Consider the following 27,550-nt stretch of genomic DNA (forward strand, 5'->3'; position numbering starts at 1 on the left):
AACTCCCTCAGTCTCATCTAGAGATGAGAGGTCTGAGGCCCAGAAAGGAGAGTGACTTGCTCCAAGTCACCCAGCAAGGGAGGTGAATCTTAGGGTCACTGCCTCAGGTTTGGAAAGCATGAAGGACACAGAGCAGGTGGATTTGAGGAGAAGCTGGGTGGGTCTCCTGTTCACCTGTGTTGCTTCCCCACCTCCAGAGTGACAGAGCTGGCCCTGACAGTGGAACGCCTTCAGAACCAGAATCTGGAGAAGGATCGGCTCAACAAGGCCCTCACCGAGAAGCTTGAAGCCCTGGTGAGAGGCAGGGTGGGACAGGGGCACTGATCAGATCCATGGATACAGGTTGAGGGCTGGACTGCTCGGGCCACCCCTGAGCATTCCACTGAGACTCATAAATTGAGCACCTAGTGTGTGCCAGCCCTAGTGGTGACACTCTCACCTCCTTTATCCCATTTCATTCTCTCGGCACTTCTGTAGCATGACCCCCACTATACGTGTGAGGAACTTGAGGCTCTTGGGAAAATGCTTGTGCAGAGTCGCAAAGCCAATAAGCTGGGGAGTCAGGACTTGAATTCATGCCTCTGCTGTCCTAGCTCAGGGCTTTCTTTTGGAACTCAGCTGCCTCCCCACCAGGACGCCCCTCAAGGATGCTGTTTGGGCAGGTCATCCTTCTGTGTGGGGCCCAGCCTGGGTTTTATGTACAGCTGTCCTCCAAGAGGCTGTGTAAGCTGAGGCAGGACACTGCACTTCTCTGGACCTAGTCTGTTCAGTGGGGTACTGGGGCTGCTGTGGGGTCCACCAGGCTGCTGGCCTCTGGGCACGGCCTTCTGCGCCACCCAATTGGTGGTGGTCTAGGGAGGGAGACAAAAGCGGGGTTTTCGACTAGGGCAGAGACACTAACCACTCTTTCTTTTGTCTCCCCATCACCACTCCAGGAATCCCTGAGGCTCCAGGAGCAGGCGGCCCTGGAGACAGAGGATGGAGAGGGACTGCAGCAGACCCTGAGGGACCTGGCACAGGTTTGAGATGGAGCCAGGAGAGGCCACAGGGGTGGGAGCCCTGGGCACGGGGAGGCCAGACAGTGCTGGACCACCACGCCCCCTGGTGGCCTTGAGCTGAACTGCACGTGATTGGGAAGCCAGGAGATCCAGGCTGATACCCCTGCTAGCTCAGCCGAAACTCTGCCCCCTGGGGGAGCCCCGGGGGTTTGAGAGGAGAGGCGCCGCATGTTCCCCGCCCCTCCGTGAGAAGCGCCGAATCACGTCTTCCCAATAAATGGGAGACCTGGTGGCTGGGGTCTGTGAGCTAGGGGTGGTGGGAACAGCTAGACTTCCTATAGGAAGGGAGCTTAGAAGGTGCTGCAGAGTTTGGGATAAAGCTGGACGTGGTGGCCCCACTCCCTCCTGGGCTTCTCTACCCAACTAACCCTGCGGCTCCCTTTTCCTGCCTCCCTATCCCATCCGCAGGCCGTCCTCTCGGACATGGAGAGCGGTGTCCAGTTAAGTGGCTCTGAGCGTACAGCGGACACATCTGACGGCAGCCTGCGGGGGCTCTCGGGGGCCCGAACCCCATCCCCACCGAGGCGCTCCTCGCCGGGCCGCGGCCGCTCCCCACGCCGAGGCCCGTCCCCTGCCTGCTCCGACTCCTCCACGCTAGCCCTGATCCACTCTGCTCTGCACAAGCGCCAGCTGCAGGTCCAGGTAGGAAGGGGCCAGAGCATCCTGGGGCGAAGCTAGAGTCCAGGGGAAGGGACTTGGGCAACCTGGGGGCGGGGCAAAGGCCTTAGGGGAGGAGTCTGAGATTCGGGAGTAGAGCCAGAATCCTGAGAAAGGGCGATTGCATCAGGACCCGTGGAGGTGACTGAGAGCTGTGTTTTGGAATCTTGTAGGGGGAGGAACTTGAGCAGCTGAGGGTGGAGCCTGGGGTGGGGTTAGAGTCCTGGTGTAGAAAGGGAAAGGAGGTTCCTCTCACCCACAGGGCCAGACCCTGGGGAAAGGCCTGGGAGGAGGGGTCTGCCTAGGATGAGAAGAGTTTGGGAACTAGGGGCCTTCAAAACCAGGGTGTAGGAGTTTCTGTTGTAGCACAGCGGAAATGAATACAGCTAGGATCCGTGAGGATGCGGGTTTGATCCCTGGCCTCACTCAGTGGGTCAGGGATCTGGTGTTGCCCTGAGCTTTGATGTAGGTCACAGACCTAGCTTGGATCCCACATTGCTGTGGCTGTGGTGTAGGCTGGCAGCTGCAGCTCTGATTTGACCCCGAGAGCCTGGGAACTTCTGTATGCAAGGGGTATGGCCCTAAACAGACAAAAAAGACAAAAAACCAAAACCCCCAGGAAGTAAAGGAGAGGAGCCAGGGAGCTGTGGGGGCATCTGAAGTGGGGAGAGGAAGGAGCATGCCTGGTGTTTTGGCTTCCTGGGCACCTAGACTAGAGTTGCTGAGGGCCCCAAGGAGCTGGAGGCTCAGAGTCCTCACAGAGGTCTCAGAAGGGTGGTGAGGGCCCAGTGAAGGCAAGTGGAAGCCTAGTCTGGGGACAGCTCCACACTCCTGCCCCAGACCTGCACCCAGGCCTGGGCCTCAGAGTAGGCTGGGGAACACCCTGCAGAGAGGGAGGGGGGCTCCCCTAGACTCTGTGATTCCTGTGCTGCAGGACATGCGTGGGCGCTACGAGGCCAGCCAGGACCTCCTGAGCACCCTGCGGAAGCAGCTTAGTGACAGCGAGGGGGAGCGCCGTGCCCTTGAGGAACAGCTGCAGCGTCTGCGGGACAAGACCGACGGGGCCACACAGGCCCAGGAGGATGCTCAGCGTGAGGCCCAGCGCCTACGCAGTGCCGTCGACCTCCTGAGCAGGTCAGGGGTGGGGGACCCAAAGCATAAATCAGCGTCTGGGCCTAACGCCAGCCCCAGCCTATGAGCAAGTGAATTTGCACTGACAGGGTCATGATGAGCCATGTGTGTCTGTTCAAATTTAAATTAATTAAACATTTACAAAAATAAAAATACTGGGAGTTCCCGTTGTGGCTTAGCAGGTTAAGAATCAGAGTAGTATCCATGAGGATGCAGGTTGGATCCCTGACCTCGCTCAGTGGGTTAAGGATCTGGCGTTGCCATAAGCTGCAGCTCGGATCTGGCGTTGCTATGGCCGGCAGCTGCAGCTCCGATTCAACCTGTAGCCTGGGAACTTCCATATGCCTCGAGAGTGGCCCTAAAAGGAAAAAAAAAGGTAAAAGTCAGCCCCTCAGTTGCATTAGCCACATTCCAAGGGCTCAGTAGCACATTAACATATAAAACTAAAATATTTAAGACAATAAAACATTTCCATCATCTCCAAGAGTTCTTTTGGGCAGTGGTATTCTAGATTCTGTTTTTGGAGATTTTGGAGTCAAGAAATTGTCCATGACCTGCCTGATTGTTTTTGATTTGCACCCTATTAATGCACTGGCATTGCTTCCCATTGTGTTTCCTGGCAGTCAGTTTACAAACATTTCCTGTATACCTACAATGTGCCAGGCTCATTGCCAAGTGCTTCACGTGTCTATCTCAGTTAGTCTTCCCAGCAAATCATGCAGTTCACAACTCTTACTGCCCCAAGGTTGTTCAAGGTCACATAGTGATGTGGCTGGTAGTAGAAATTAGAATTCAAGTTCAAGTTCATGTTTTTTGTTGTTGTTGTTTTTTTTTTTTTTTTTTTTTTTGGTCTTTTTGCCTTTCCTAGGGCTGCCCCTGCGGCATATGGAGGTTCCCAGGCTAGGGGTCTAATCGGAGTTTTTGCTGCTGGCCTACGCCAGAGCCACAGCAACGCAGAATCCGAGCTGCGTCTGCAATCTATACCACAGCTTACGGCAATGCTGGATCCTTAACCCACTGAGCAAGGCCAGGGATCGAACCTGCAACCTCATGGTTCCTAGTCAGTTTCGTTAACCACTTCGCCATGATGGGAACTCCAGAATTCAAGTTCATCTGATAGCAAACCCCATGCTTCCCATGCCTTGGAAGAAGGGCTTTTTATATAGCTGTGTTCCCAGCAAACACCTCATTTTGCATTCTACGATTTTTCTTAATGTCATGCTGTGTGTTTTCCCACCTACTGCCAGCCTTCATTTCTGGTATATTTCCAGGTTGTCACTTTGAAGGAAGGGGGTGGCGGCAGCAGAGGATATGACAGCAGTCAGTCCTAAGCCTGAGCTCAAAGCCCCTGGCTTGGAAGGAGCCTCCTCCCTCTCCTATCCTGGCTACCACGTGCTGCTGGCCTGGGCAGCAGGCCGTTGTGGGGTCTGGATAGACCTAGCTCTGTTGGATCTCCCAGCATTGAGGGTGCTGTAGGGGGCATTTTCTGGCCATATGGACTAGCAGAGCTGGCAGCAAAACTGCCCACATGTCTCAGGAGCCTAGTGTGCCCTCTTCACCCAGTGGGGGAGTTGGAGATAATTCCAGTGCCTCTGTGTGTCCCACTGGGGCTCCAAGTGGGCTGGTTGGGGGAGAAGGAAAGCGGGTTCCTCCTGCTGGGAAGAGTCAGCTCCAGGGAGATGTGGATGGATGGGCAGGCCGTGCTCAGGGTCAGGGGAGCTTCCCAGAGGCAGGGGTCTTGGAGGCCAGGAGGACGCGGCTCCTGGCTAGTGCCAGCAGGAGCGGCCTCAGCACCCCCTCCCCTTGTCCTACAGAGAGAAGGACAGCCTGGCCCACAGCCTGCAGGCAGCCCAACAGCAGGCAGAGGAGCTGCGGCAGGAGCGAGAGAAGCTGCAGGCGGCTCAGAAGGAACTGCAGCGCCAACGGGACCAGCTGGAGGAAGAGCAGGAGGACACGGCCCAGGACAGCGCATGGACACGCAGGGAGCTCGAGCGCAGGTGAGTAGCTTCTGGCTCCCTGCCGGGGCTACTCCAGGGGGCCTGGGGCTCCCAGCTGTGTCCCTGGGGGTTAGGACACACCGACTGTGTTGGGCCTCCTACTGTCTCGAGGAATCTCACGCACCCCTCTGGTTAGGGTCTTCTAACCAGCCCCGTTTCAGGAAGCTGAGGCTCAGGCAAGTAGAGACATTTACCTGATATCAGAGGACTGGTAGGAGGTAAAGTGTCAATGATAAAGTTATTAATAACATTAATACCTATATTATTAAATACCAGACACCACTTAAAGCACTTAGATTCTCTTATTTAACTTTTGTGGTAATTCTATGATGTAGGATCTTTTTTTTAACTTTTTTTTTAGGGCTGCATCCGTGGCATATGGAGATTCCTAGGTTAGAGGTCTCATCAGAGCTACAGCTGCCAGCCTACACCACAGCCACAACAACGCCAGATCTGAGCCACGTCTGCAATCTACACCACAGCTCACGGCAGTGCCAGATCCTTAACCTACTGAGTGAGGCCAGGGATCAAACCTGCAACCTCATGGTTCCTAGTTGGATTCATTTCTGCTGTGCCACGATGGGAACTCCTTTAGGAGCTATTATTATCTCTATTTTATGGATGATGAAACTGAGGCACAGAGAGGTCATTTAACTTACCCAAGGCCACACAGGTAGTTACTGGAAGAGCCAGGATTTGAAACCAGTTACTGGAGCTTCAGAGTTAACTTTTTTTTTTTTTTTTTTTTTGCTTTTTAGGTCCGTACCCACAGCATATAGAAGTTTCCAGGCTAGCAGTTGAATCATAGTTGTAGCTGCCAGCCTACACCACAGCCATAGCAATGTGGGATCCGAGCCTCGTATGCAACCTACACCACCACAGCTCACAGCAACCCTGGATCCTAAACCCATGGAGGGAGGCCAGGGATTGAACCTACATCCTCAGGGATACTAGTCAGGTTTATTACCACTGGGCCACGAGGGGAACTCCCAGAGTTAACTAACCTCTTAACTGCTGCACTGTTTACTTTTTTTTTTGTCTTTTTGCGATTTCTTGGGCCACTCCCTCAGCATATGGAGGTTCCTGAGCTAGGGGTTGAATCGGAGCTGTAGCCGCCGGCTTACACCAGAGCCACAGCAACGGGGGGTCTGAGGTGTATCTGCAACCTACACCACAGCTCACGGCAATGCCGGATCCTTAACCCACTGAGCAAGGCCAGGGGTCGAACCCACAACCTCATGGTTCCTAGTCAGATTCATTAACCACTGAGCCACGACGGGAACTCCAGCTGCACTGTTTACTTTTCTGAGGCATGAATAACAGTGGTGTTTAGTACATGGCGGCTGTGGATATTATCCTTGCTTTCAAAGGCCCTTGGGAGCTGTGTCAGGTACAATCACCACACATATCTTTTTAACAACTTCATGAAGTAGGTGTTACCCCATTTTTCAGATGTGAAGATTGAGGTGCAGAGTCACAGGGGGCCTGACTGTCCTTGTGGGTGAGGCTCCTGCCTCGGGCCTTGTCCCTGGCTGCTCCAGCATGTCTGGCACCCAGAGACTTGGGGCAGAAAAGTGACATGGGGCACCCCTGCCCCCCACCCGCCCTCTGTCCCACAGCCACAGACAACTAGAGCAGCTGGAAGGGAAGCGCTCAGGGCTGGCGAAGGCGCTGGTGGAGGTGAGGGAGGCGCTGAGCTGCGCCACGCTTCAGCGGGACATGCTGCAGGCCGAGAAGGCCGAGGTGGCCGAGGCGCTGACCAAGGTGGGTCCCCGCTGGCCACACCACCACAAACCCACCTCTGCCCTAGGCCCCACGCCGTCTCCCTCTGGCCACAGACTGACCCCTATTTCAGGCTGCCACAGACCAGTCCCTTCCTTCTGGACTCAGTTTGACCTTTGACCCAGACTGCAGCCCAACCTCTGGTCTCAGCCATAAGTGGGCTGACTTTTAGGATTGGTCATATCCCTGATTTTCCAGATGCTTTTGGGACAGGGCTTGTAGCTCAGGTCATTCAGTCCCATCTTGGACACAAGTTCTGGGGTCCTTAAGAGTTGGGGGCATGGTCCTTGGGCTGGGCCCTGAGCAGGGCCACTGTAGACCCCACTCTGGAGCAGCCTCTGACCTCTGACCCTGGCGTGAGCGGCCTCACTGGTTCTTGCACAGCTCTGGTTGCACAGGCAGCAGACCGTCTGTGGAGATTTGGTTTCTGTCTCAGGCTGTAGCTCCCTCCTTGTGTCCCCTACCCTGTCTCTGAGGGCCCTGTCTCTGCTCTCCCCACCTCCTCTTGACTCTCCGTGTCTCTCTCCAACCGTCTCTGGCTGCCCTGGTCCCGACCCTGCAGGCTGAGGCTGGCCGCGTGGAGCTCGAGCTCTCTGTGACCAAGATGAGGGCAGAGGAGGCCTCTCTGCGGGACTCCTTGTCCAAGCTGAGCGCCCTAAACGAGAGTCTCGCCCAGGACAAGCTGAGTCTGAACCACCTGGTTGCTCAGGTACGCCCGTGGGGCCTCTGCCTCATCCCCTGCCCTCCCTACTCCTCAGAGACCCCACGGAGGCGCCCCAGGCCTGGCCTGGGCCACACCCCGACATCTCTCTGTGCACCTCTGTCCCTCTGTCTTGGTCCCTGCCTCTCTTTCTTTTTTTTCTTTTTTATGGCCACACCTATGGCATATGGACATTCCCAGGCTAGAAGCTGAATCGGAGCTGCAGCTGCCAGCCTACACCACAGCAATGCCAGATCTGAGGTGTGTCTGAGGCCTACACCACAGCTCACGGCAACGCTGGATCCTTAACCCACTGAGCAAGGCCACAGATTGAACCCATATCCTCATGGATACTAGTCGGGTTCGTTACCGCTGTCACCACGAGAACTCTCCTGCCTCTCTTTCTGTCTCTGTTGTTCTGTCGCTGACACTCTTCTCTGTCATGGTCCAAGAGAAAAGCAGCTCTGTGGGCCCTTCCTACTCTTCCTTCCCAGCATCCACATGCCCAAGGGCACCACCCTCAGCCCCGGTGAGCCTCCGCTGGGCTGGCTCTGATAGGTGGGTGGAGGAGGCCTCCTTGGCCCCAGCTGGGACCCCTTCCGGGATGAGGGCCTGGGCAGATCTGCTCACTCTCCTCCGCCTGGCCCCCACAGCTAGAAGAGGAAAAGGCGGCCCTGCTGGGCCGGCAGCGGCAGGCGGAGCAGGAGGCCACCTTTGCAAGGGAGGAGCAGGAGCGGCTAGAGCAGTTGCGACTGGAGCAGGAGGTGGAGAGGCAGGGCCTGGAGGGCTCCCTGCGGGTGGCAGAGCAGGCCCGGGAGTCCCTGGAGCACCAGCTCCCCACGCTGCACCAGGACCGCTGCCGGCTGCAAGAGCAGCTGGCTCAGGTGGGTGTGGGGGGATGGGGAACAGGTGGCGGCGGGGTTCTACACTCTGGGCCTTTTGCATTCTATCTCGGGGAAGGTCACAGCCTCAAAAGCCTGATTCTGGGCTGAAACCCAGCCCTACCTCTGCTTGCTGGGGCCCTGCGTGAAAGCACCTGAGCTCACGTGCCTCAGTGGCCCCACCTGTAATATGGAGCTGACTTTTTTTCTTTTTAGGGCTGCAGGTGTGGCATATGGAAGTTCCTAGTTAGGGGTGGAATCAGAGCTACAGCTGCTGTCTGATGCCACAGCAATGGGGGATCCGAGCCAAGGTCTGTGACCTATACCACAGCTCACAGCAACGCTGGATCCTTGACCCGCTGAGTGAGGCCAAGGATCGAACCAGCATCCTTATGGATCCTAGTCAGATTCGTTACCACTGAACCACAATGGGAACTCCCGGGCTGATAGTTCTAAAGAGTATGAGCACTTAGCTGAGGTGAATCGCCTTTCAGTAAAGATAAACGATATGATAAATGGTGGAGAATTTTAGAATTGGAATCTTAGAGTTGTTGGGAAATCATGGCTGGAAGCGACCTGAGGGGTACAGAGATCCAGGGGCCTTTGCCTGGTGTCTGTCTTGGAGGCCTGACTTCCTAGGAAGGTCCTCGAGGAATCAACCTGGCGGCGCAGGGAGCCGCGCTCCAGGTACCCACTCTGAGACCTGCAGAGCAGCCTTTCTTTGGGCTATTTTGTATATTTAGCTTCTCTGGACATTTTGGGGTGCAGAAAGGGTTTGGTTACTACTCAGACTAAGTGAGGACCTTCACATTTGCACACGTGTGCACTGCAGATCCAGAGAAGGCTGTGGTTTGTCCAGGTACACACAGCACATCAGGGTAGAGCCTGGGTGTGAACCGGGTCTCCTGCCTGCCAGGCCCAGGTCAGGCCCAGGCTCGGGGTGCTGCGTGATGACGGGCTCACAGGGCCTGGGTGGGGGCCAGCTCTCCCGGCAGCTGAGCGGGCGGGAGCAGGAGCTGGAGCAGGCTCGGCGGGAGATGCAGCGGCAGGTGGAGGCACTGGAGCGGGCCGCCCGGGAGAAGGAGGCGCTGGCCAAGGAGCGGGCGGGCCTGGCGGTGCAGCTGGCAGCGGCTGAGCGTGAAGGCCGGACCCTGTCGGAGGAGGTCACACGCCTGCGGTAAGGCCCTGCCCAGCCCACCCTGGGGGGTTTTCTGGGGCCACCCCATGACCAGCCACACCCCAGAATTGCCCACCCCCAGGGCAGTGACTTAGGAGCCGGCTGGCCAACTCATCCCAGTCTGTCGGTCAGGGCTTAGTCTCCCCACCCCCAACCCGGGAGCACGGGCCAGGCTGGGCAGGTAGGCTGGCCACGCCCTTGGATCTGCAGTTTCCTGGGGCCCGGGAGGCTGAGTCCCAGGGCCTCAGGGATCCCATGCGCTGCAGCTTGGAGAAGGAAGCCCTGGAGAGCAGCGTGTTTGAGGTGCAGCGGCAGCTGACACAGCTCGAAGCCCGAAAGGAGCAGCTGGAAGCGGACGGGCAGACCCTGCTGCTGGCCAAGGAGACCCTGGCTGGTATGAGGGCCAGGGGTGTGGGGTGGGGATCCCCAGGCTTCAGCTCCAACTGGAACCTGGCGAGTTCTGGGGTTGCACTGAAGTTGAGATTGCTGGCTTTGGAGCGTGGCTGAGCCGGGTCCCATCCAGCCGTTTTCCCTGGCCAGCCCCTTCCCTCTCTGGATCTCAGGTTCCTCAGCTGGCGTTAGAGGTGAGGATGCCCGCCTCCTGAGGCTCTGCCGGAAGGAGGTGTGAAAAGCGTGGGCTTGCCACAGTGCCTGCCTCAGCCGGCAGTGGCTGCTGTTTGTCGTCAGGGTCCTTCGAGAGTCCTGAGTCTCGGCGGAGCCATTGTTGGCTGCTTTTTCAAGGACTCTCATTTCCACCCAGTCTCTCAACTCAGTGGTTTTTCTCGCTCAACACATTTTTTTGCTCTACAAATGTCTACCAAGCACCACCTTGGGGCCTTGAAAGTTTATTTTCCCGTCCGTGTCCATCTGAGCCAGACGAACCAGGAAGGGACATGCTGACAGTCTCTGGTGGACTTGAAACCCAAAGGATGGTTTGTGGAGCATCCGGGGTGGATGTTCCCCCAGTCACGTCACTGCCATTAGTGCGGCAGTTAGTCATAAAGGTGATGCCTTATGGAAAGCTGTGCAGCCTTTGGAAGCTACTTGTCTCCTCTGAGCCTCCATTTCCTCATCTGTAAATTGGGGATAAGTCACTTGGGTGTGTTGTGAAGCTGTGATGCTCTCAGCCAGGTGCCTGCCCATAGCAAAAGCAGTCAGTGATGGGGGTTGTTACATATGTTTGCTGTCCTCCCCATTTAGGGGGTCCTCCTTGTCAATTATTTCATCCCTTTGATGCCATTTGAGGGAGGGAGGGAGGGGGGCAGGGCCACTGGGTCCATGCAGCTGATGGGGAGAAAGGCCCAGAGAGGTCAAGATGTTTCTTCAAGGGAACTCAGCCTGTTTACCAGATGCTCTCTCTCCTCTCTGGGATTTTGCTAGAGGGAAAGGCTACTGGGAGGTTTTGATCCAAGTCTGTCCTTCCTTCCCAACCCTCTTGTGCAGGGGAGCTGGCAGGCCTGCGGCAGCAGATGACATCTACAGAGGAGAAGGTGGCTTTGGACAAGGAGCTGATGGCCCAGAAGCTGGTGCAGGCTGAGCGGGAGGCCCAGGCCTCTCTGCGGGAGCAGCGGGCAGCCCACGAGGAGGACTTACAGCGACTCCAGCGAGAGAAGGTTTGCACAGCTGGGTTGGGGCAGGCAGGGGGCTGTGAACCACTGTGACCTCAGGCGGGTCATCCTTCTCATTCTGCCTCAGTCTCCATATCTGTATGATGGAACTTCATCTCTGTTTCAGAGGCCCTGGGGCAGCTGAGAGGATCCATCAGGGACCCAACCTTATCAAACATGCAGATTCCCAGGCCCTGGTGATCCTGATGCAGAGGGTCCACAGCTATATTTGGAAAATGCTGATCTACTATATAGAGTAGGAAAGCGCTTTAATTTGCTAAGAAGTGCTATTTGCATATGAAAGATCATTCTGGGGATGAGAGCACATAGGTGAGGGGCCAGGTCACTAAAAGACCAAATGGACATATCTAAGAGCACTGGCTCTGGAGTAACATTACCTAGGTTTGGACCTGACCTTGACTACATGCTGGTCATGTTGCCTGAGGTCCCTCTGCCTTCATTTCCCCATCTTAGCAATGGGGATAATGATAGTATTACGAGGATGAGGTGAGATAATCCATACAAAGGGCTTGGCATAGAGACTCGCACTTGGTAAATGTTCCGTAAATGCTGGTTATTGTTGTTGTTATTATTGTCCTGAGATACTCTCCAGAGCAGACCTTTGGGCAGGGGAACTGGAGTCACCCATCTTGAACAGGGCTGCCTCTGACGGAGGTTGGGGCTGTGGCACATGATACCAGGGGGCACCATTCACCCCGTGGTCTTCTTGGATTTGGATGGATAGAATCACACTTCTCCAGCAGGTGGCGGCAAAGCATTTGCAGTGGGGACTATTTCCACACAGTTGGTAGCGCCTAGTGCTGGGGCCAGGCGTCTCCCTCAGACCCCAAGTGGGCTTTGTCTGGGGTTCTACCCTCCCAGTCCCCAGGGAGCCAAACTCCTGTGCCCTCCCTCACTCCCCTTCCATCACCTGACTCTGCAGAAGTTCCTGGGCCAGGGATCGAACCTGAGCCACTGCAGTGACAACAGGGAATCCTTAACTGAGAGGCCACTGCCACCAGGGGACTCCTGATTCAGTCTCTTAATGTCACAAATCTGTCCTCTTCTCTCCAGCTACTCTGCCACCCCTAGACCCTGGCCCCCTTACTGGCTCACAGCCAACCCAACTCCCCTCTACCCCAACCACCAATCCTGGTCCCTCTTCCACGTGTGCTAAACAACCCGCTATTCTAAAATTCAGGGAGTTCCCGTTGTGGCTCGGTGGAAACGAATCTGACTAGCATCCATGAGGACACAGGTTTGATCCCTGGCCTCCCTCAGTGGGTTAAGGATCTGGTGTTGCCATCAGCTGTGGTGTAGGTCACAGATGTGGCTCAGATCTGGCGTGGCTGTGGCTGTGGCAGAGGGCCGGCAGCTGCAGCTCCGATTCGACCCCTAGTCTGGGAACCTCTATATGCCGTGGGTGCCAGCCCTAAAAATAAATAATAAGAAATAAAATTCAGATTGCTCCTTGTCGTATTGGCTCGAGACTCTCTATTGTACCAACTCTCCTTAGCATCAGGCCACCCTTCCCTGCAGCCCACAGGGTCTCACCCGGCTGCTGCCTGTGGCTCTGGCCCCCTTCTTCGCCATGTCCCCCTCGTAGTCTGAGCCCCAGGGACCTTAAATAGTGCAGTTGCCCTGTACACCGTGTCTCTTCTCCAGGCCGTCTCCAGGGCTGTTCTGTGGTCTGGGTTCTTTTTCTTTCCTCTTGACTTGAATGATTGCTGCCATTTCCTCCAGGAGACATTCTCTGCCATCCCCCACCCTCACCAGGCCAAGCCACCGCTGCCCTTGGGGCTGGCACAGCCCTGGTGCGTCCCTCTTACAGCCTTGTTATCACCACACCCCACCTGTTGTTACCTGCTGCTCGCTGGCCCTGTGGCCCTTGTTGCCCCAAGGTTGGCGAGGGGCTGCCTGGGCCCAGCCTCATGGGTCACACATGCCCGGGTCTGGCCCCCAGGAGGCGGCATGGCGGGAGCTGGAGGCCGAGCGGGCCCAGCTGCAGGGGCAGCTGCAGCGGGAGCGGGAGGAGCTGCTGGCCCGGCTCGAGGCCGAGAAGGAAGAGCTGAGTGAGGAGATCGCCGCCTTGCAGCAGGAGCGTGACGAGGGCCTCCTCCTGGCCGAGAGCGAGAAGCAGCAGGTTCGCGAGCCCTGGTGGGGCCTCCACGGCTGCCCGAGGGGCCCCTGTTCTGGGGCTGGTCCCCGCTCAGCCACCCAGCCTGCAGGAGGAGGGATGTGATGGGGTCTTTGGGAAGCGTTGCTGAGATGCCCGTTGAGTGAGTGGGGCTGGCACACAGTGGGAGCTTACTGAGTGACAGTCTCAGTCGTGGCCCCATGGGCATTGTTCCAGAAAAGCCGACCCGCATTCTCCCATCCGTCCTCTCAGGCCAGGCTAGGCATGGCGTCCCCACGACCACCTCTGAGCAGTCCTCGGGAACCCCACACACATCAGCCGACCCCTCTCAGAAAGAGCTACCTCCTGACTTTCCCGTAATGTCATGGGGACGGGGCAGACCGCCCATCTCCCCTCCTCACCTGCTGGGTCCCCCGAGACGAGTCACTTTTCCTCTTTGAGCCTTAACAGGCTCATCTGTAAAATGGGACTAAGGAAAGGCCCCGCCTCAGGATTCTTGTGGCAAGTTAGTTAGATCTCTAAGTTGCATCCATGGCCAGGTCATTGTTACTGCTCTCGTACCCTTTCCTGGGGCTGCAGAGCTGGTGATCCTCTACCTGTGCCCTGGCTCCACCTGTGGGGCCCCAGTCCGTCCCCCCTGCAGAGGGCACATCTCCGAGGTAGCATGGGGGAAAGGCCAAGCATGCTCCCCAAGCCCTTCACCCCCTGCCTCTGCCCAGGCCCTGTCCCTGAAGGAGTCCGAGAAGACAGCGCTGTCGGAGAAGTTGGTAGGAACCAGGCACAGCCTGGCCGCCATCTCCCTGGAGATGGAGCGACAGAAGCGTGATGCTCAGAGCCGGCAGGAGCAGGACCGGGTAGGGCAGGTGGTGGGGTGGGGAGTGGGGGCACTCCATGTGAGTTTTGGGGGAACACAGGCCTGCCTGAGGGGGAGCCTGCCTCTGCCCTGGGCAGCCTCCAGGCTGTGGGTGGAGCGTCACTCTTCCTTGGGAGTCCCCATCAGAGGGAGGTGGCCCAGCTCCATCCTGGTGAGTCCTGCAGTCTGAAGGAGAGACCAGCTATGTGCACAGCACGCACCAGGCATCATAGTAGGGGCCCGTAGATGGCTTGGCAGGCTAGCGTGAGGGGCCGTATTTGGAGCTGAAAGTGGGCAGTTCAGCCAGCCCGGCTGGGGTCAGTGCTGGATGGGAGGTGAGGGGGACGCAGCAGCGCCAAGTCTGAGGAGCCGTCTGTCCTAGAGCACCTTGAATGCCCTGACATCTGAGCTGCGGGACCTGCGGGCCCAGCAGGAGGAGGCCGCTGCGGCCCATGCCCAGGAGGTGAAGAGGCTGCAAGAGCAGGCCCGAGACCTGGGCAGGCAGCGGGAGTCCTGCCTGCGTGAGGTGAGCGGCCTTCCCACCTGCCCGCCTTCTCACCCAGCAGTGCACTGAGGGCTGGGGGCCCAGGAGTGTGCACTCAAGGACGAGGCAATGAAGGAAAGAAAGGAAGCAGCAGAGTTCCAGTTGTGGCTCAGTGGGTTAAGGACTTGATGTCTCTGTGAGGATGCAGGTTCAATCCCTGGCCTTGCTTAGTGGGTTAAGAGTCTGGTGTTGCTGTGAGCTGCGGTGTAGGTCATAGATACAGCTCGGATCTGGTGTGGCTGTGGCGTAGGCTGGCAGCTGTAGATCTAATTCAACCCCAGCCCAGGAACTTCCATGTGCAAGAGGTGTGGCCCTAAAAAAGAAAAAAGAGAAAAAAAAAAAAAAAAAAGGAAACAGCAAGCATTATTTTTTTGTTTTAAAAGGTTAAAAAAAATTTTTTTTTAATTTTTTTGCTTGTTAGGTGCAGCATATGGAGGTTCCCTGGCTAGGGGTGGAATTGGAGCTACAGCTGCCAGCCTACACCACAGCTCACAGCAATGCCGGATTCTAAACCCACTGAGTGAGGCCAGGGATCGAACCCACAACCTCATGGCTTCTAGTCAGATTTGTTTCTGCTACACCACACAGGAACTACAGCAAGCATTTATTTTATTTGCTTTTTAGGGCCACACTCACAGCATATGGAGGTACCTAGTCTAGGGGTCAAATTGGAGCCGTAGCTGTCAGCCTATGCCGCAGCCCCAGCAAGTCAGGATCTAAGCTGCATCTGCCACCTACACCACAGCTCATGGCAATGCTGGATCCTTAACCCACTGACTGAGACCAAGGATCGAACTGCAACCTCATGGTCCCTAGTCGGATTCATTTATGCTGCACCACGATGGGAACTCCCCAGCAAATATAAATTAAGTGCCTGCTGTGCACACATGGGCTTTGGGCTCTTTGGGAGAGGCTGTTCTCTTGAGGTTGATCCACTGGATGATCCTGATTGATGACTATTTCAGGGCAAAACACTGCTGACACCATAACTCACATCTGTGGTCTGAGTCTCTGCAGAGGGATGGGGCAGGCACCCTACAGCTGGGGAGACGGGGGTGGGCTGGTTTTTGCCCAGCTTGAGTGGGGCCTTCCCCCCCATATGTGGACGCTCGCTGTCCTCACAGGCAGAAGAGCTCCGGACCCAACTGCGCCTGCTGGAGGATGCCCGAGACGGGCTGCGGCGGGAGCTGCTGGAGGCCCAGCGCAAGGTGCGGGAGAGCCAGGACGGGCGCGAGGCCCAGCGCCAGGAGGCAGGCGAGCTGCGGCGCAGCCTGAGCGAGGGGGCCAAGGAGCTCGAGGCCCTGCGGCGGTCCAACGAGGAGCTGCGGGCGGCCGTGAAGAAGGCGGAGAGTGAGCGGATCAGGTGGGGTGATAGCCCCAGCTTCATCCACACTCAATCTCATCCCCGAACCTAACCCCACCCCCAAGGCTCTGGGGAAATTGGGCAGATGAGGTGTCTGTGCCCTCAAACGTCTGAACTTGGGTCATTTTAGGTGACTTTCCCACCTGAAGGAAGGGGCATGGTGGCAGCAGGCAAGATTGGGTCCAGACTCTATGACGCCCCCTGCTGGCATCCCGCTGGAGACTAGTGTGCGTTGCTGGTCCACCTCTCCCAGCCTAGGGCCTGATCCCCAGCTCTGGAGGGCTCCGCTCAGGGGAGGAGCCTTAGAGCACCTCTAGACCACGAGTCTGCCAGCCCAATCCCAAGAATCGGGGGAAGGGACTTTTGTGTAGGGCCACACTCTACTCTTCCTAGGACCTGGGGCTGCCTCTGACCTCTGCCCTCTGCCCCTCCAGCCTGAAGCTTGCCAACGAGGACAAGGAGCAGAAGCTGGTGCTCCTGGAGGAGGCACGGGTGGCTGTGGGCAAAGAGGCTGGGGAGCTGCGGGCTGGGCTGCAGGAGGTGGAGCGCTCACGGCTGGAGGCTCGGCGGGAGCTGCAGGAGCTCCGGCGGCAGGTACTCTCCCCAGCATTGACCCCCCCCTGTGCACCTGCTGTGTGTCCCCGGGCCAACAGCACCCCCTTTCTGTAGCCCAGGGCCCACATATGCAAAACCAGGGGCTTGAACTGTAACAAGGCTTGTTACCCAACCTTGGAATGAATGGATGGGCTTTGAGGAGTCCTCAAACCCTGAAACCGTGTGTTTGTGTGTATGTATGTGTGTGTATAAATTTGTGTACACACTCGTCCACGTTTCTCAAAGACTGGGCTGGGGCCCTTGTCCAATTCTTCAGGGGGTCAGGGGGCTGTGCCGACAGCACGTGGAACTTCCCAGGCAAGGAATTGAACCTGTGTGCCACAGCAGCAACCCAAGCCACAGCAGTGATAATGCTGGATCCTTAATCTGCTGAGCCACAGGGGAACTCCCCTTGTCAAATTCTCAAAGGAATCTGTGAACAAGAGGTGCAGATCCTGTGAACTAGATTGGGAGCTGGCAACCTGGCAACCTTTTTTTTTTTTTTTTTTTTCTTTTGTAAAGTGCTCTGTGGTAAATATTTCCAACTTTATGGGCCTTAGTCTCTGTTGCAACCACTCAACTCAGCCATCGCGGTGAGATAGCAGGCCTGGCAGGTACCTAGGGAGTGGACTGTGTTCCATTAAGACTTTGCTTAGAGGGAGTTCCCATCCTGGCACAGTGGAAATGAATCTGACTAGGAACCATGAGGTTGCGGGTTTGATCCCTGGCCTTGATCAGTGGGTTAAGGATCCGGCGTTGCCACGAGCTGTGGCGTAGGTCGCAGACTTGACTTGGATCTGGCATTGCTGCAGCTATGGTGTAAGCCAGCGGCTACAGCTCTGATTAGACCCCTAGCCTGGGAATCTCCACATGCCGTGGGTATGGCCCCAAAAAGACAAAAAAGACCAAAAAAAAAAAAAGACTTTGCTTAACAGACACTGAAATTTGAACTTTATATACTTTTCCTGTGTCAAAAATATTGTTCTTCTTTTGCTTTTCTTTCAACCATTTAAAAATGAGCCATTTTTGGAGTCCCCACTGTGGTACAGTGGGTTTAATGATCTGACTTGTCTTTGTGGCGGCATGGGTTCAATCCCTGGCCTGGCTCAGTGGGTTAAGGATCCAGTGTTGCTGCAGCTGTGGCGTAGGTCGCAGCTCCGGCTCAGACTTGAGTCCTGACCCAAGCACTTCCGTATGCTGCAGGATCAGCTGGAAAAGAAAAAAAAAATTAAAATGAACCATTTTCATCTATTTAAAAGTGTAAAAATCACTCTCAGCTCAGGCCCTTACAGAAGCAGATGACTGGTGGGATTTGGCTTGCAGGATTTCAGCCTGCAGTTTGCTGAGCCCTAAGCTAGATGGTCTTCAAGCCCATTAACAACAGCGAGCATTTAACAAGTGCCTGCTGTATCCTAGGCACTGCCCTGGCCACTGAGGGCTCAGGCTTTCCCAGTCTAGAAAAGGGGGCTGTTTCCCGACCGGACAGGAAACAGCCCCCTTTGGCATCCAGGCCCTGCCTCCCCAGAGACATCACAGCCGGAATAACCAATTCCCTCCACCTCCCACTGGCGGACCCTTCTACCCAGGCCCGCTCCTGTCGGGTTGAGGTCCTGGGAAACCACAGAATTCCCGAAAGGAACTCACATTTGTGTGCCAGGCTCTTGCTGGGCATTTTGCTGCCATAGCATGTTTTCCTGTTCCCTTGACTACAGCTCTGGGGGATTGGTAGGCCTCACCCCCACCTGCTCCAGCGAAAAAGGGCCTAGAACATACCTTTTTTTTTTTTTTTTTAATCTTTTTAGGGTCATACCCACGGTATATGGAGGTTCCCAGGCCAGGAGTCCAGTTGGAGCTGTAGCCTACACCACAGCCACAGCAACGCCAGATCTCAGCTGCATCTGCAACCTACACCACAGCTCATGGCACCACCGGATCCTTAACCTACTGAACGGGACCAAGGATCACACCTGCAGCCTCATGCATACTAGTCAGATTCGTTTCCACTAGGGCATGATGGGAACTCCTAGAACATACTTTTGATTCCACTTGTTTGAGACCAGATCCCAGTCTGTTGCTTAGGGGGCTGTGTGACTTGGATGAGTCACTTCACATCTCTGAGCTTCAGGGTGTTTTTTTTTTTTTTTTCCCCCTCTATTTTATCTTATTTTGGGGTTGGGGGGTGCTGTGCCTGTGGCATGTGGATGTTCCCAGGTCAAAGATCAAACCCATGCCACAGCAATGACCTGAGCCACAGCAATGACAATGCCAGGTCCTTATCCCAATGAGCCACCAGGAAACTCCTGAGCTTTAGTTTTTTTGTCTGTTAAATAGGGGTAATGTTAGTACCTACCCCAAACTAATGAATTAATATGAGTCAAGTGCTTCGAACAGGGCTGGACACATGGCAAGCATTCCATAAACATTAGGCGTCATTACAGAGGTGAAAGATGACCCAGAGTTCCTGTCCTGCAGAACTCCTAGGGATTCTGCACTCCCTACCCCGACTCTCTATGGTAGGTAATTATGATTAGATGGTACACGGAGGTCACTGGTGCCCAGGTGCCTGGCACGGCTCAAGGTCAATGGAGTTATCAGGCTCCCAGTGGGTTGAGGTGGCATTCAGTGTATGTGTTCCTAGAGCCATGGGTCTTGAGTTCCCTCTGTGCCAGGTCTGGACTGGGCAGGGTAGAGGGGCAGAGCCAGACAGGCTGCTGCTGGAAGCTGTGGGCACTCACCCACACCCTGGGCTAGGAGAGGCTGTGGGTGCTGAGAATGGGTCCTCGGTCCTACCTGTGCCCCCTCTGTCTCACAGATGAAGATGCTGGACAGCGAGAACACCAGGCTGGGCAGAGAACTGGTGGAGCTGCAGGGCCGCCTGGCCCTTGGCGAGCGGGCAGAAAAGGAGGGCAGACGGGAGGCCCTGGGCCTCCGACAGAAGCTGCTGAAGGGAGAGGCCAGCCTGGAGGCTGTGCGGCAGGAGGTAACTAGACCTCAGGCAGACTGCCTAGAGGAAGAGGGTCCTCAGAGGCTGTCACGCTGCCCCTCGCCTTTTCTGATGGAAGCAGGGGGGATTCCAGTGCCAGAGTCATTCTGAGATCGTTCCCTGAGTCCTGTCCCTGTCCTCAATCCTTGAGCTTCTTGCCCAGGTATAATAACAGCAATAGCAGTTACAGAAACTGTGTCGCAGGGACGGGGGGAGCCTTATAGATAGAACCTTGTTTGATTCTCCCAGCAGCCTCAGGAGGTAGGTATGCTTAGTCCCAGTTTACAGAGAGAACCAGACACTGAGGCCCAGAGTCTAATCAAGGTCACCCAGCCACCCAGACCTGTCTGACTCCAAAGCCCTCACTCTTTCCACACTGCCTTTTCTGGTAGTGAATTTGCTGTGTGGCCTGGACTAAGTCACTCAGTCTCTCTGTGCTTTAGAGCATTCATGGGCTGGGGGATGGCACAGCAGTGGGTGTATACCAAGCCTTGGTGCAGATCTTGGCATCCAGGGGTTGCTCCCTAGATGGTTCCCAGTGAACCTGATAACCACGAGAGGTCCACTTATTCTCTGAACCAGAGGGGTGTGTGTGCGGCCATCATGCGCTTCATCAGTAAATAACTTTTTATTTTTTTATTTTTTATTTTTATTTTTCTGCCCTTTAGGGCCGCACCTGTGGCATATGGAGGTTCCCAGGCTAGGGGTCGAATCAGAGCTGTAGCTGCCAGCCTACGCCACAGCCATAGCAGCGCCAGATCTGAGTCTCGTCTGCAATCTACACCACAGCTCACAGCAACACCAGATCCTTAACCCACTGAGCAAGGCCAGGGATTGAACCTACAACCTCATGGTTTTTAGTCAGATTCATTTCTGCTGTGCCATGACGGGAACTCTAGTAAATAATTTTTTAGTGCCTCCCCTCATTGTGATTAATTGATTTATTTTTATAGCATATGGGAGCTCCTGGCATATGGAAATTCCTGGGCTAGGAATTGAATCTCAGCTGCATCTGCGACCTGTGTGGCAGCTGTGGCAATATTGGATCCTTTAACCCACTGCTCCAGGCCAGGGATTTAACCCTTGCCTCTGCAGCAACTGGAGCTGCTGCAGTGAGTTGTTTTGTTTTGTTTGTTTGTTTGTTTTGCTTTTTAGGGCATATGGAAGTTCCCAGGCCAGGGGTCAAATCAGAGCTTGCAGTTGCTGGCCACAGCCACAGCCATGCCAGATCCAAGCTGTGTCTGTGACCTACCCTGCAGCTCATGGCGACGCCAGATCCTTAACCCACTGAGAGACCAGGGATCAAACCTGAGTCCTCATGGATACTAGTTGGGTTCGTTACCGCTGAGCCGCAACAGGAAATCCTGCAGTCAGATTCCTAAAGGCACTGCACCACGGTGGGAAATCCCACCCCCCTTTTTGTTTTTAAATTGATAAATTACGTGCACTGAAAAGGTAGTGTAGTCTAGTGGTTCAGGGAACAGGCTCTGGAGCCAGGGTGCCCTGCTTTGAAACCAAGCTCTCAGTTTACTAGCTCTGTGGCCTTTGGCAAGTTACATAACTGCCCCAGGTCTCCATTTCCTCATCTTTAAAATAAAGATGATTCATAGTAGAATCACCAGTCATCAATCAGAGTTGATTCTTGGCAAGGAAAGTACTTAGTGCCTGGCACCAATAATGCCTATCTTTATAAGCCTTAGCTGTTAGTTTACACTGCAAGTCATATATACAGAAGGAAGAGATAAACAAATTCTAATAGTTTCCTGCTACACTCCCATGAGTGTTCCCATGCATGATGTTCCTGCACGCCCTGCATGGGTGGAGACCACTAATGGAACAGGTGTCATGCATGCCACTTGTGGGCCCCTGGGCTCCAGGCAGGGCCTGGGAGGCTGGGTTTTGGTTTGGGGGGCGGCTTTGATGACACCCACCTCCTGACCTTGCCCCCTCCCCAGCTCCAGGGAGCCCAGCGGAAGCTGCAGGAGCAAGAGGGCGAGTTCCGGACCCGCGAACGAGGCCTGCTGGGCTCCCTGGAGGAGGCACGCGGCGCCCAGAAGCAGCAACTGGACCACGCCCGCAGCCTGGAACAGAAGTTGGAGGCTGCTCGGGCTGAGGCTGCGGAGCTGGGGCTGAGACTGAGTGCGGCTGACGGCCGGGCGCAAGGCCTGGAGGCCGAGCTGGCCCGCGTAGAGACGCAGCGGCGTGCGGCTGAGGCCCAGCTGGGCGGCCTGCGCTCTGCCTTGCGCCGGGGCCTGGGCCTTGGCGGGGTGCCCAGCCCGGCCCCCCGGCCCGCGCTGGGCTCCCCCATCCGGAGTGCGCCTGCGGGAGGTGAGTGAGCGCGCAGAGACGGGGAGGGTCAGCGGGTCTAGTTCGGGTCTAGTTCGGTGCCGCCTAAGAGGCCGCCCTTGGCGGACCTGCCCCGCCTTTGATGACCAGTCTCAGACCCCACCCCTTCAGCCCCTCCCTGTCTCCTTATTGAGACCCGCCTGCCTGGGCCACGCCCCCTGCGACCCTTTCTGGCCCCCACTAGACCACGCCCCCTCGCTGAGGTGGATCCGCACACCCTAGATTGCTGCTTTTTAAAGGGCGTGGAGGATAGAGGATGTCGCTTCTTTTTTTTTTTTTTTTTTTTTTTTTTTGTCTTTTCTAGGGCTTCATCCGCGGCATATGGAGGTTCCCAGGCTAGGGGTCTAATCGACCTGTAACTTGGGATCCCAGCAGTATCTGCGACCTACACCACAGTTCACCGCAACGCCAGATCCTTAACCAACTGAGCTAGGCCAGAATCCACCCGCAACTTCATGGTTCCTAGTCAGATTCGGTAACACTGAGCCACGACAGAAACTCCGGATGTCGCTTCTTAATGCCCTTAACTCCTCTAAGTCTTTGAGTCTCCAACCTCTGTAACTGATGCCTGCCCTCTCTCCATCAGCCCTTCATCCTCTTCATTCTCCCGTTGCTGGTTCCACACCCCTCCATACCAGGCCTATGACCCCATGTCTCCCCCAGACAGACACTCAGCACCTCCCCCCTTCCAGAAACTTCCTCAGAAGAGAGCCTCCTACCCCCACCTGCTGCTGAGGCTCCGTGGATGACGGTGGGAAAATCAGCATTGTGCTTCAGCAGGCGCAAGCAGCCTTTTAAGAAGGAGCCTTCATCTTGTCTCATCCTGACCCCAATCTCACCTTGATTCCTGGGCCTGAAATAGAATCTGCAGAATCTTAGAACTGTGGGAAATTCACTATGAGATATTGGGTTGTTGTCTCTTCAAATCCAGAGATTTAGCCCCAGGATCACATTAGTCAGTCAGTTACTGTATATATTAAGCACATGCTATGTACCAGGTACAGTTTAAGTAGTAGGGATGGGGCAGTAAACAAAACTGACAGGTGTTTCTGCTTTTATGGAGCTTATGGTCTAGGCTTTGGAATAGCAGACAATGAATGTGATATATAAATTAAACATAGAATGTATTCAGAGTTCCTCTTGTGGCTCAGTGAGTTAAGAACTTGACCAGTATCCATGAGAATGCGGGTTTGATCCCTGGCCTTTCTCAGTGGGTTAAGGATCCAGTGTTGCCGTGGCTATGGTGTAAGTCCCAGATGTGACTCAGATCCTGTGTTGTGGTGGCTGTGGCCTATTCCTGCAGCTGTAGCTCTGATTTGACTCCTAGCCTGGGAACTTCGTATGTCATAGGTGCAGCTGTTAAAAAAAAAAAAAAATCTAGAAGTGACATTCATGGAGATGGAAAAAGATTAGAGGTTACCAGGAGGTGTGGGGACGGAAGAATTAGGAGTATGCTTACTGGTTACAGAGTTTGTGATTGTGTTCATCTGCTAGGGCTGCTATAGAAAAGTACCACAATCTGAGTGGCTTAGACAACAGAATTTTTTTTTTCTTTTTTGCTTTTTAGGGCCGCACCCATGGCATCTGGAGGTTCCCAGCCTAGGGGTCCAATCAGCTACAGCTGCCGGTCTACACCACAGCCATAGCAATGTCAGATCCGAGCTACGTCTGCAACCTACACCACAGCTCATGGCAGCACCGAATCCTTAAACCACTGAGCGGGGCCGGGGATCGAACCCGCCACCTCATAGTTCCTAGTGGGATTCGTTTCTGCTGTGCCACGACAGGAACTCTGACAACAGAAGTTTATGTCTCACTGTCTTGGAGGCTGGAAGTCCAAGGTTAGGGTGTCGGCAGGGCCATGCTTCCTCTGAAGTTATCAGAGAAGAATTCGTTCCAGGCTTCCTAGATTCTGGTAGTTCCTTGATTATGGCAGCATCTCCTTAGTCTTCACACAGAGTTCTCCTTGAGTGTGTGTCCAAATTCCCCACCCCCCCTTTTTTGGTCTTTTTGGGGCCGCACCTGCAGCATATGGAAGTTCCCAAGCCAGGGGTCGAATGGGAGCTGCAGCTAGAGACATAGCCACCCAGATCCAATCCTCATTGGTGACCTATGCTACAGCTCACGGCAGCGCTGGGTTCTTAACCCACTGAGTGGGGCCAGGGATCAAACCTGTGTCCTCATGGATCCTAGTCAGGTTTGTTACTGCTGAGCCGTAATGGGAACGCCATATTTCCCCTTTTTATAAGGACACCAGTCATATTGGATTGGGGTGCACCCTCTTCCAGTATGACCTTGTCTTAACTAATGACGTCTGTAACCACCCTATTTCCAAATGAGGTCACATTCTGAGACATGGCAGTTAGGACTTCGACATGTGAGTTTTGAGGAGATAAAATTCAACCCATAGTAGAGGTGATGGAAAAGATTTAGAAGCAGAGAGTGGTCGGAGTTCCCTCATGGCCCAGCGGGTTAAGGATCCGGTGTTGTCATTGCTATGGCTCTGGTTATAACTGTGGTGTGGGTTCGATCCTCGGCCTGGGTACTCCCGCATGCCTTGGATGCAGCAAAAAAACAAAACCCCCAGAGAGTGGTGGTATATAACAGCGTGAATGTAATTACTGCTGATAAGTTATGTGTTCAAAGGTGGTCAGGAAGGCACATTTTGTTATGTGTGTCTTATCCCAATACATTTTTTGAAGATAAGGCCAAGGCTTGGGCTAGGGTGTTTGAAGGGGAGACAGAGAGAGCCTTACTGAGGGGGTTGTGGGTAAGGGAAGGATGGAGAAGAGAATGAAGACAAGTGGCAAGGTCTGAGTGTGAACAGCAAGGGCTCCAGAGTGGCAGGAGTGTATAGTGAGCGAGGTGGAAAGGTGTAGGAGGGGAGGCCATGGGACACAGGACCCGCTCAGCAAGTCCTTTCAGGCCATTACAAGGATGTTGGCTTTACTCTGAGGGGATGGAGGCTCTGGGTCCTTTGGGTGCTGATGGAGCTATGGGGTAGTTTGGATGTCATGTTGGCAGAGGCAGGAAGATGGCTAAGGGCAGGCTGACCTCCTATCCTGCAGTTCCCATGTTGACCTCCAGGTGCCGCCCTATCTCTGTCCACCCTGCCCCCTTGTCATTGCCCATCATCTTCCAAGCAGAGTTCATGTTTTTTCTGCTGGTAAATAGGGGCACCTGGCTTCAGTCCCAGCTCTGCGTCTTCCCAGCTTTGACACTAAGCAAGTCACTTAACTGTTTTGAGTCAGCCCAGCCTGTGAAGGGGGAAGATTGGTCCTTACCTCTGGGGAATTCCTGTGAGGAATGCAGTGAGGTGATGTAGGGAAGCCTGGGTCCAGCACCTGGCACAGAGTCAGCGCTCAGTTCAGGGTGGTGTTGAGGGGATGGAGTGGCCACCCTTGGATTGGGCCCTGGATGCAGCCCTCATGGCACCTGTAGTCTGGGTGGGGAGGCAGACAGGGGACCCCCACAAGGGTGGGATGAGCTCATTCCAGCCTGGGGTCAGGGAGGCCTCTGGGGAGTGATCTTTCCATTTAAACCTAAAGGAAGGGGCCAGGCAGAAAGAAGCCATGGTGGGGGGGATGAGAACAGCCTGTCCAAAGGCCCCAGTGCCTTTGGTTTTTATTTGAGGAGGGCGCACCCACAGCATATGGAGGTTCCCAGGCTAGGGGTTGAATTGGAGATGTAGCTGCCCACCTACACCACAGCCATAATAACTCCAGATCCAAGCCACGTCTTCAACCTACACCATAGCTCACGGCACTGCCAGATCCTTAACCCACTGAGCGAGGCCTGGGATTGAACCTGCATCCCCATGGATGCTAGTCAAATTCATTTCTCCTGTGCCATGATGGGAACTCCCCCAGTGCCTTTGTAAGAGGGAATATTCTAGAATATGGGAACTATAGATGTTATGAAGTGACCAGCTTGTAAAGGGAGATGCTAGGGTGGGCAACAGGTGATGTCAGAGAGGTTTGGTTTGATTCTGAGGGCTGATGGGGGGCAGTGAAGGGTTAAGGAAGAGGGTGAAGGGGCTCTTTCTGTGGGCTGCTGGGCACAGCAGGGCTGGGCGAGATACGTTAGGAGCCTGCGGGCACCAATCAGGCAGGAGAGGCCGGGGCTCCCGTGTTGCTGACCACGTCTTCTCCTCTAGGAAGTGGGGAAGGGCTCAGCAGCCCCAGCCCCTTGGAACGCAGCCCTGGGTCGGAGCCACCATCCCCAGGACCTGCCACCTCCCCAGCATCTCCAGACCTGGACCCAGAAGCAGTGCGGGGTGCCCTCCGGGAGTTCCTGCAGGAGCTGCGAAGCGCCCAGAGAGAACGGGTGAGGGGGAGTGTCAGTGGCCGCAGAGGGAACCCGGCGGCCGAGGGCCCTGTAAGGGGCTGCAGGTCATCAGAGCAGGGGTCTTTCCTCCCCCCTCCCCCCATCACTGGGGTTGCAGGATGAACTCCGGGCCCAGATGAGTACCCTGAGTCACCAGCTGGCTGAGATGGAGGCCGAGAGGGACAGCACAGCCTCACGGGCCAGGCAGCTGCAGAAGGCTGTGGCCGAGAGTGAGGAAGGTGAGCCCGACGCCCTGGGTCCTTGCTGTGCTCTCTTGTGCTCTCAGGCTGTGGATTGGCCTGAGCAGCCTCTGTGTCTCTGCCCTGGCCACCGTGGCCTGAGTAGGGGCTGTCTTCTCTGGGGGACCCTCCCTGGTCCATCCCCACGCCATGTACCCTCCAGGGCTCAGAGACAGGCCCTGTGGTGGGTGGAGGGCAGGCCTGGTTCAGGTCTCGGGGCTGTGCCTGGCCAGGCCTGACAGCGCTGGGTGGGGGCCGCAGCCCGGCGCAGCATGGATGGACGGCTGAGCGGGGTCCAGGCCAAGCTGGTGCAGCAGGAGGAGAGCACGCGGCGCAGTGAGCGGGAGCGCCGGGCTGCGCTGGACCAGGTGGCCACGCTGGAGAGGAGCCTGCAGGCCACGGAGAGCGAGCTCCGGGCCAGCCAGGTAGGTGGGAGCTGAGGGCCAGCGGGAGAGGGTGGCGGGTACCACATGTGCCTGAATGGATGTCTCTAAGATTGGCCGTGTGCCTGGTCTCCCATCATCCACCGAAGTGACTGGCCTGTGACTTTTCAAAAGCACATTCAGGGAGTTCCCGTTGTGGCTCAGTGGTTAATGAATCCGACTAGGAACCATGAGGTTGTGGGTTCAATCCCTGGCCTTGCTCAGTGGGTTAAGGATCCAGCATTGCTGTGAGCTATGGTGTAGGTCGCAAACGCAGCTTGGATCCCATGTTGCTGTGGCTCTGGGGTAGGCCGGTGTCTACAGCTCCGATTTGACCCCTAGCCTGGGAACCTCCATATGCCGCGGGAGCGGCCCAAGAAATGGCAAAAAGACCTCTCCCCCCCCAAAAAAAAGCATGTTCAGATTTCATCATCTTGTTCCATATTGAAATCATTAAGCTCAAGATCTAAGGACCTAGGTTCAAGCCCATACCCTGCTGTGATTCTCCTCTTCATCATCTGTAAAAGAGGGCACCACCTGGAATTCCCCAGTGGCTTGGTGGGCTAAGGATCCAGTGTTGTCACTGCAGTGGCTCAGGTTGCTGTGGTGGCTTGGGTATGATCCCTTGATCCCTGGCCCAGGAACTTCTTTTTTTTTTTTAATGGCCACCCCTGTGGCATATGGAAGTTCCCTGGCTAGGAGTCAAATTGGAGCTGTAGCTGTGGGCCTATGCCATGGCCATAGCAGCACCAG

General features: G+C 55.5%; 1 protein-coding gene across 14 annotated transcripts in view; it reads left to right on the top strand.

Moving 5' to 3' along the window:
- CROCC (ciliary rootlet coiled-coil, rootletin) overlaps nucleotides 1-27,550 on the top strand; it is a 54,582-nt gene that overhangs the window by 20,802 nt on the left and 6,230 nt on the right. For 11 of the 14 annotated variants that reach the window (XM_084962858.1, XM_084962862.1, XM_003127643.5 and 8 more), the window contains 21 exons: nucleotides 198-294; nucleotides 936-1,019; nucleotides 1,467-1,700; nucleotides 2,650-2,849; nucleotides 4,661-4,843; nucleotides 6,463-6,607; nucleotides 7,188-7,334; nucleotides 7,979-8,209; nucleotides 9,190-9,383; nucleotides 9,650-9,777; nucleotides 10,827-10,996; nucleotides 12,954-13,133; nucleotides 13,847-13,981; nucleotides 14,363-14,506; nucleotides 15,649-15,887; nucleotides 16,322-16,481; nucleotides 19,294-19,461; nucleotides 21,420-21,792; nucleotides 25,967-26,136; nucleotides 26,255-26,375; nucleotides 26,637-26,800. In XM_084962858.1, the coding sequence (XP_084818984.1) occupies nucleotides 198-294; nucleotides 936-1,019; nucleotides 1,467-1,700; nucleotides 2,650-2,849; nucleotides 4,661-4,843; nucleotides 6,463-6,607; nucleotides 7,188-7,334; nucleotides 7,979-8,209; nucleotides 9,190-9,383; nucleotides 9,650-9,777; nucleotides 10,827-10,996; nucleotides 12,954-13,133; nucleotides 13,847-13,981; nucleotides 14,363-14,506; nucleotides 15,649-15,887; nucleotides 16,322-16,481; nucleotides 19,294-19,461; nucleotides 21,420-21,792; nucleotides 25,967-26,136; nucleotides 26,255-26,375; nucleotides 26,637-26,800 (3,667 nt within the window). Of the gene's footprint in view, nucleotides 1-197; nucleotides 295-935; nucleotides 1,020-1,466; nucleotides 1,701-2,649; nucleotides 2,850-4,660; nucleotides 4,844-6,462; nucleotides 6,608-7,187; nucleotides 7,335-7,978; nucleotides 8,210-9,189; nucleotides 9,384-9,649; nucleotides 9,778-10,826; nucleotides 10,997-11,117; nucleotides 12,467-12,953; nucleotides 13,134-13,846; nucleotides 13,982-14,362; nucleotides 14,507-15,648; nucleotides 15,888-16,321; nucleotides 16,482-19,293; nucleotides 19,462-21,419; nucleotides 21,793-22,114; nucleotides 22,942-25,966; nucleotides 26,137-26,254; nucleotides 26,376-26,636; nucleotides 26,801-27,550 lie in introns of those variants that run through there. The other 3 variants (XM_084962863.1, XR_014807076.1, XM_084962864.1) reach the window with 3 other exon arrangements.

This window comes from Sus scrofa, chromosome 6 (assembly GCF_054392235.1).
Source record: "Sus scrofa isolate SSC_HxYL_T2T_F1_AM1 chromosome 6, Sscrofa_HxYL_maternal_Yorkshire_Landrace_v2.0, whole genome shotgun sequence".
NCBI classification, from domain to species: domain Eukaryota; kingdom Metazoa; phylum Chordata; class Mammalia; order Artiodactyla; family Suidae; genus Sus; species Sus scrofa.